This window comes from Grampus griseus (genome assembly GCF_964374135.1).
Source record: "Grampus griseus genome assembly, chromosome: 12".
NCBI lineage: Eukaryota > Metazoa > Chordata > Mammalia > Artiodactyla > Delphinidae > Grampus > Grampus griseus.
Genome location: NC_139006.1, coordinates 15,822,372 through 15,830,671, shown reverse-complemented (window position 1 = coordinate 15,830,671; position 8,300 = coordinate 15,822,372). Strand labels below are relative to the sequence as shown.

The 8,300-nt window shown below is 47.2% G+C and overlaps 1 protein-coding gene across 1 annotated transcript; it reads left to right on the top strand.

Moving 5' to 3' along the window:
* Positions 1-457: 457 nt before the first annotated feature.
* On the top strand, positions 458-8,111 carry ERP29 (endoplasmic reticulum protein 29). Its single transcript, XM_082667193.1, has 3 exons — positions 458-653; positions 5,245-5,383; positions 7,289-8,111. Exons 1-3 carry the CDS (start codon positions 510-512, stop codon positions 7,789-7,791), a joined length of 786 nt encoding a protein of 261 aa, XP_082523319.1. The 5' UTR covers positions 458-509; the 3' UTR covers positions 7,792-8,111.
* The last annotated feature ends 189 nt before the right edge of the window (positions 8,112-8,300 follow it).

The window sequence follows — 8,300 nt, the reverse complement described above, 5'->3', positions numbered from 1 at the left end:
TGACAGACTAACCGAAGGTAGCAACAGGTCTCAACCGACTGCCTGACAGACCAAAGGCAGGAAGAAATGACGGCTGGCCTCGTCATCTTCGAAAAAGAGGATAGCCATCGAAGAGCTGCAAGGACGCCAAGCACGCGCTTCACGCCGCGGCTCACGCGGAGAAGGACGGGAAAACAGCAGGCTGGTAGCAAGCCTCGCTGAGTGCGCGTGCGCGGCAGTCTCTCCTTCCTCCTCTTCTTCCTCCCCTCCCCCAGCCTCCCCGGCACTGCCGTCCAACTCCCACACTGCCACGCGGCCAGGCCCGCTCTCCCTAGGCCTGCTGGGGCTTCGCCGAGTGCGCACGCGCGGCAGCTCCATTTCCCCGCCCCTCACGTGGCTCCTCCCTCTCACCACGCCGGCCTGGCTGTACACGTGAGCGCACCCGTGCCCGCCTTCCTAGCCACGTGACTCCCGGCTCCGCGCTTGCTCCACTACAGCCTTCCTATCCCTTACTGCCAGAATCCGGCGTTATGGCTGCCGCCGTTCCCCGCGCCGCTTCTCTCTCCCAATTGTTTCCCCTTCTCCTGTTCCTCCTGCTCCTCTCTGCTCCGCAAGGAGGCAGCGGCCTGCACACCAAGGGCGCCCTTCCCCTGGATACAATCACTTTCTACAAGGTAACGGGGCGGGGGACATCGCGCACAGGTGCAGCCAGACTGCCCAGGGGAGCGCGCACCCGTGGGGGACACAGGGGACAGAGAGCTGGCAGGAGGTGGTCTGTAGCGACAATCCCGTGACTTCCCACCGTCCTGTAGGACTGGTGGAATCTGGGCCGAGGCCGTATCATGACCATGGAGCATACGTGTTCCAGGGTCCTCGCGCACCTTTGCAGTATTTGCACTTGCTTCCTCTTTTGCAAGAGAACTGCAGAGGTGCAGCCGAGGGAGCCGGGTGCCTCTTCCCGTCGCATATGGGAAGAGGGCGGTGCCGCGCGAGATCCAATCCTCAAATCCCAAGTAGGAGACTCGGAGGGCGGTACTAGGCGGACGCCACCCGTCTGTGGTGGGGCAAGGTTGGAAACGCGGCTCGTTAGCCTGCGTTTCAGCGCCCCTCTCCCTTTGGCTTGGCTTGGATTGCAGCCACTGTCCAGATACTCTGCGTCTCCTTAAAAAGTGCTAGGGTTAAGAATAAGCTTCGGTTCAACCACCCTACAGTGAGTGTCTTGGGCCTGGTGACAAATCAAATCGGGTCGAGACATGGAAGGAAGGATTCGCCTCTACCCCCGCCTTCATATTTACAGAATTGGGGTTTTGGCCTCGGTAAATGGACGTTGGAAATATTGAAGGCTGAATGCAGTCCCAATCCCTTAATTTTACACCCACTGGCACCTTTTTAACTTCGCCTATGAGATGGGCAAGCTAAGTGTTGAGATTTATTAATTTATTTTCTTAATTTGTACCCACTGCTGGGAAGTGAACCAAGAAGTGAAACCAAGAAGTGGAGCTCTAAATCTCTAAATCTATCTCAAGTGGTTTAACTACTCTTCGTATTTTCAAAAGGGTTCCTTGTGGAGTTGGCACCTGTGGCTCATTGAATGCAAAGTTTCAAGAATTTAAAACTTTGCTGGTTGTCAGGCACACACCCCACAGCACCCTTTGCTTTAGGGGGCTTTCCTGGCAAAGTGACACCCCTACCACCCAACATGGATATGGGGTAACATCACAGACCACATGTGACTTAGAGGGAAACTGCACTGTAACAGTAGTAGTATTTCCTAATCAATTGGTGTGCTTCCATCTTTACAGCTACCACCCTAGTCTAGCCTATGGTTATGTAGCCTCCTCACTAGCCTCCCTGTTTTCACTCTGGAGCCTCTCAGTCCAGTAGCCTAAGTCCTACATGATCTGACCCTTGCTTCCCTCTCCTCTCATCTCCTAATCATTCTCCTCTTTGTGCCCTCTGCTCCAACCACATATGCCGTGCCCTCTGTCCTTTGGCTGTTCCTAGCTCAGTACTGCCTTAGGCCCTTTGTACTGGCAGTTCTTTGTGACTAGAACATTCTTTGCCCAATCTTTGAAAGGCTGGTTGCTCCTCGTTGTTCAGGCTTGGGTTAAATGTTACCTTCTCAGATTTCCCCCTCCCCCAGTCTAAAGTGCCAGTCACATTACCCTGTTTGATTTCTCTGTAGAGCACGCATCACTGATTTTTTTTTTCTTGTCTAGTGTATTGTGTCCCACGCTAGGATATTATATGCTTGTGAAGAACTACCTTGTGTATCTTGTTCACTGATCATCTGCACAACCTAGGAGGTTACCTGTTACATAGAAGATGCTCAATAATAATTTGTCGAATGAATGAACAAATGTTTTCTCCAGTCCCTTCCTAAATCTCACTCTCTTCCTTCACTATTGAACAAAAGGGGAGCTTCCTAGGGTTACCATATCCAGGAGACTTGTTCCGTGCTTTGCCTTTCAGAGATTTCCAGTGTCCTTTTTTGTTTCTTGCCCTTTACCATCACTAAAAATGAGAAACCCTGTCTGTTTTCTTTACTGCTGTGTTCAATTAGAACAGTGCCTGGCACATGTTAGGTCCTCACTACCTTTTTATTGAATGAATGAATGAATAATGAATTCATCTATACATTGAAGAAGCAAGTCAACTAAATGTAGTTTATGGTGGAGCTGATTCCTCAAGGATGAAGAAAGGAGAGACTTCTATTTCTTTCTCTTTTTTTTGGCCGCGCTGTGCCACATGTGGGATCTTAGTTCCCTGACCAGGGATCGAACCCGTGCCCGCTACATTGGAAGCACGGAGTCTTAACCACTGGATCACCAGGAAAGTCCCGAGAGAGATTTCTAAAGCAGTTAAGAGGTACAGGTTGAGTAAAAGAACAAGAAAAAATTAGCTGTGCAAATGTTTGCCATTCAAAACCATTCTGCTGATGGCTAAGAATGGTGAAAATAAAAGATGAAGGCCTCTCAATTCTATTTCAGTGTTACACCACTGTATGATTATTAATATTATTTCATAATATAAATGTAGGCCCCTTGAAGTTAGGTTTTCATGTGTTCTTTTATAAAATTTTCCTGGACATGTAGCATCTGCTATCAAAGCCTGCCCTGGTTTTGTTCATTTATCAGATATTTTCAGAGCATCTGCCACATGTCAGGGCACTGTTGGGCACTAGGGATAATACAGCAGAAAACAGGTCAGAGACGGTCCTTATTCTCATAAATTATATTTTAGTGGAGAGGACCGACAATAAGCAGATAAGGATTTCAGAGAGTGATTAATGCAGTGAAGAAAGTCGAGGGCAGTAGCCTGCTAGAGTATGATGGAAATGAAGCAGAATTAGATGGTATGAGTGGGGGAGGCCTCTCCGTTAGGAGATGACATTTGAACTGAGCTTTGACAACCATGGAAAGAACCAGGGAAAGGGCACTCTAGCCAGCAGAGACAGCAAATGAAAAGGCCCTGAGTGGGAATGTTTGGTGCGTTGAACTGAAATAAGGCCAAATGGGCCAGAGGGATGTGATCTGATTTATATTTTTAAGTCTTCCCTGCTCTTAGACTCCAGAACTCAGAATTTTTGGGGTCAGTGACCACTTAAGGATTACCTGTTCTGGTCCCTTCTCCCTCTTCCCTTGTGTCCTCTGGTACTGTTAAATATTTTTTAAAACCTAAAACGAAATGGACAGCAACCCACAGTAAGAAACAAGGACTAACAAAAACTGGACTGATGTCAGCTTGACTTAATTATGGCAGGGATTGCCTGTGATGAAAAATTAACCCGTAGTGATGACTTTGATTAGAAAAATTAAAAGTTGTAGGAGGAGGGGAGGCAGTACTACCAACCAGAGGCAGCTTATTAGATAAAATCTATGCATTAGGGGCTTCCCTGGTGGCGCAGTGGTTGAGAGTCTGCCTGCCGATGCAGGGGACACGGGTTCATGCCCTGGTCCGGGAATATCCCACATGCTGCAGAGCGGCTGGGCCCGTGAGCCATGGTCGCTGAGCCTGCGCGTCCGGAGCCTGTGCTCCGCATCGGGAGAAACCACGACAGTGAGAGGCCCGCGTACTGCAAAAAAAAAAAAAGAGTAGAGCAACTGAAAATCTATGCATTGGGTGAAACCATCAAAATGAAGTTTTAGAATTCCTCAATAAGTTAAATATAGAATTGCTATATGACCCTGCAGTTCCACTCCTAGATATATTCCCAAAAGAGATGAAAACAGGTGTTCAAACAAAAACTTGTACACAAATGTTTATAACAGCACTATTCACAAATAACCAAAAGGTGGAAACAACCCAAATGTCCACCTACTGGTGAATGGGTAAACAAAGTATGATATATCCATACAATGGAATATTTGGCCATAAAAAGGAATGAAATACTGATGCATGCTACAACATGAATGAATCTTGAAAACATTATGCTAAGTGAAAGAAACTAGACACAAAAGGTCACTTATTGTATGAGTCCATCAGAATAGACAAATCCATACAGACAGAAAGCAGATTAGTGGTTGCCGGGGGCTGGGGGAAGGAGGATTGGGGAATGACTGCTTAATGGATACGTGGTTCCTTTTCGGGTGATGAAAATGTTCTGGAACTAGACGTTAGTGATGGTTGTGCAACACAGTTAATATAATAAATCCCTGTGATGTAAATTTTACCATAATTGAAATAGAAGTCTGGATCCTGGCAGTTTAGGTCTTAGAGATCTAACTTCAAGGAAACTAGTTTAGGGAGGGGACATTGTCCGAAGCCTGGCCTCTCAGCAACTTCCTATGAGCCCTGAAATTGCAGAGTGCAAACTCTGGACTCCCTAGCCAGAGCATCCTCCGTGGTGCCAACTCCTTTATAGACGGTTGTTTGGTTTGGCTCAGATTTCTGGTTGATTGCCAGAGAAAGGCCCCTGGGATGATGGGCACGACAGGGGCCAACGTAAAGTGGCTAAGGATGCGTTTCCTTAGCCTTACCAAAAGGGCCACTGGAGGAGAAGGCCTTAGTACATCTATAGCATTGTTTGTTCCAGACAGTTTGATTAGTGTGAGCAACTACTTAATGGGGTACTCAGTAGCAGACACCGTCAAATTGTTAAGTGAATCAATGGGTGAATGAATGAATGAAGGTTAGTATATGAGAGCTTGTCTCCCTTGTGGGCTTGTTTTCCACTCTGTTTCTTAAACAGGGGTCACTTGGGAAAGGGAATTAGCCCCAGAGGCCCTTGGGAACCCCCACTTGCTCAGCTCTGTATGCCCTCAGGTCATTCCCAAAAGCAAGTTCGTCTTGGTGAAGTTTGACACCCAGTACCCGTACGGTGAGAAGCAGGATGAGTTCAAGCGTCTGGCTGAAAACTCGGCTTCCAGCGATGATCTCTTGGTGGCAGAGGTGGGGATCTCAGGTATGGATAAGTCTGGGATGACTGAGGAGGGCAGAGAGGGAGGAAACTAGGAATTATTTCCCTACTTATAGGGGGAATACCCAGTGCCTTTCTGTCTGAGCCACACATGAGGAGTATAAATGGGGTCATGTCCTCTCAAGGAGTCTGGTACCCACAGTAAGCTTAGCTTGAGCAGATTCTGTGACCACAGAACCTCAGCTCAGCCTTGCAGGTGCCTGAGGGGAGGGAATTCACCGTCCTTCACCCTTCACCCACACTGACATCAAACTTATTGTGAGAGCTTGGAGCTCTCCTTGCAGGGGACTGTAGTCAGAGGGGGTGCCTTGCCTCCCGGGGGACAGCATAGTCAGTTTTTCCATCTTCATTTCAGCTGTTTTGTACCAAAACTATTGGGTTTGGGCTTTAGCTCAAATCCACCAGAGCTGCCACTAAACCAAGGGTAGCTCTCAATGATAGGGACAACTTTAATACATAGTTGCCAACATTTAGTGGTTTTTCAGTCTGTAAAGATGTACACAGACATTGCATTTTTAATCTTCACTTGAACCTCGCCTGAGAAGCGAGATGCATTATCTCCTTTTTATACTTGAGGAAAACTGAAGCTCAAGGAGCTTAAATGATTTGTCTCAGGCCATGGGGTAGCAAGGGGCTCATTCAGAACTCCTCCTAAGTGTGTATTCTTAGGAGGAATGCAGTAGGTTCTTCCCTCTCTGCTTCCTCCCAGCTGAGATGCCACAGTTCCCTAGTGAGCTCTTGAGTCTGGTCTTGGATAGAGGTAGCTGTCACACTTCTTCAGGGCAGTTGATCAAGTCTAACTCAACTGTGAGTCCACTCCTTTGGGGCTTTAATAATATTAACAATAGCTGACATTTCTGAAATGTTTATTATGTGCCAGGCCACTGTGCTAAGTGTTTTACATGTATGTCATCCTGTGGCAACTCTGTGAAGAAAGTTTTATGACTCCCCAAATGAAGAAACAGATGCTTAGAGTAACTTGCTCAAGATTATAAAGCGCCAGAACTAGGATTGGAACCCCACACTTCCTTTACTACTACCCAGTAATAGGTGGTCTTGGCCATTTCTTCTTGGCCAGGTGTAAGAAACCAGTTGTAGCCCTTGGGGCTGCTGCTGCCTTTTGGGAAAGACATAGCAAATACTAACAGCTACCACATATTAAACACTTAACTCTGCCGGGTTAAGTGCACATATCCCCTCATTGGGTCCTCCCAACAGCCCTCAAGTGGTAGGGACTGAGTTCGTTACCTACCACATATTCACTAAGCTCCAGCCAGACTATGCTTTGTAATCCTTAAATATACCCAGCTCATTCCTGCCTCAGAGCTTTTGCACTTGCAGTCCTTTCTGCCTGAGACACTCTTCCCACAAATTGACGTGTCTGCTGTTGCTGTGTCTGATATGTCTCCTACATGTTCAGGTCCCTCAGTTCATGTCATCTTCACAGGGAGGCCTTCCATGACCGACCGAAGTGGGCCTTCTCACCCAGTCACTGTGTCATATCACCATTTTATTTTCGTCATAGCACTAATCACTTTGGTTCATTTGTTTATTATCTCTCTTCTCACTTTTTGAAGAGTATGAGCTCTTTGAGGTCAGCGAGCTTGATACTCTTAATCACTCTAAATCACAACTAAGTCCCCAGCACTTAGAGCAGCCCCTGGCACATAGTGGGCATATAATAAATATGCAGAATTCCCCTTTTTCAGATGAGGAAAATGACGTTCAGAGAGATTAAAGGGTTTGACTAATGCCACATGGCTAGGAAGTAGCAGAGGAGGAATTCAAAGAGCCGAGATTCTTCTTCCCCTCAGCTCAGATAGGCTTCACAGCAACCTCCTGCCATACCTTCCTCATGTTTTATTCCTCATTTCTGGTTTCTACTCACAGATTATGGTGACAAGCTGAATATGGAGCTGAGTGAGAAATACAAGCTGGACAAGGAGAACTACCCAGTCTTCTACCTCTTCCGGGATGGGGACTTTGAGAACCCAGTCCTATATAGTGGGGCAGTTAAGGTTGGAGCCATCCAGCGCTGGCTAAAGGGACATGGGGTTTACCTAGGTATGCCTGGTTGCCTGCCTGCATATGACACCCTTGCTGGAGAGTTCATCAGGGCCTCTGGTATGGAGGCCCGCCAGGCCCTCTTGAAGCAGGGGCAGGACAACCTTGCAAGTGTGAAGGAGGCTGAGAAGAAGTGGGCTGAGCAATACCTTAAGATCATGGGAAAGATCTTAGACCAAGGTGAGGACTTCCCAGCCTCAGAGATGACCCGGATCACCAAGCTGATTGAGAAGAACAAGATGAGCGATGGGAAGAAGGAAGAGCTCCAGAAGAGCCTAAACATTTTGACTGCCTTCCAGAAGAAGGGGGCCGAGAAGCAGGAGCTATGAAGAGGCACTCCAGGGTTTTCAAGGGTTTGGTGGGGTGGGGAGGGGTAAGCTACCTGCTGGCTGTGAGACCCTCCTGGGATATAAGGGAGTGGTAGGAAAAGTGGCACTAAACCAGAAATCTGAGTATGCCCAGATATTGATGCTGGTGTGACTATGCTTGGAACATCGCTGTAACCAGTCTGGTATAGCTGGTACATTTACTCAGATGGCTTGTGAAATTCCCCCTCAGAAGGAACTGGTGCTATAAAGAAGAGTGTACTGCCCAGGTTTTTGATAGATATAATTCTGATTCAATTAAAGTTTCTGTGTTTTGGTTAAAAGGACCTGAAGCCATTCAGTTTTCTTTTACAAATTATACTTTGGCCTATGACCTGCTTTCTCCTTTGAATTTATTTTTTAATCTAAGGTGGTGTGGACTCTGCTCTACCGGGGTAACAGACTACCAATAACTGCTTTTCTCATACAGAAAATAGTACATTACCCGGGACCCACTTTTACTAAGACATATG

Coding starts and splice junctions, on each gene's coding strand:
- ERP29 (XM_082667193.1), top strand. CDS start 510: ATGGCTGCCGCCGTTCCCCGCGCCGCTTCTCTCTCCCAATTGTTTCCC. Junction 654..5,244: donor ATACAATCACTTTCTACAAG/GTAACGGGGCGG, acceptor GTATGCCCTCAG/GTCATTCCCAAAAGCAAGTT. Junction 5,384..7,288: donor GGCAGAGGTGGGGATCTCAG/GTATGGATAAGT, acceptor TTCTACTCACAG/ATTATGGTGACAAGCTGAAT.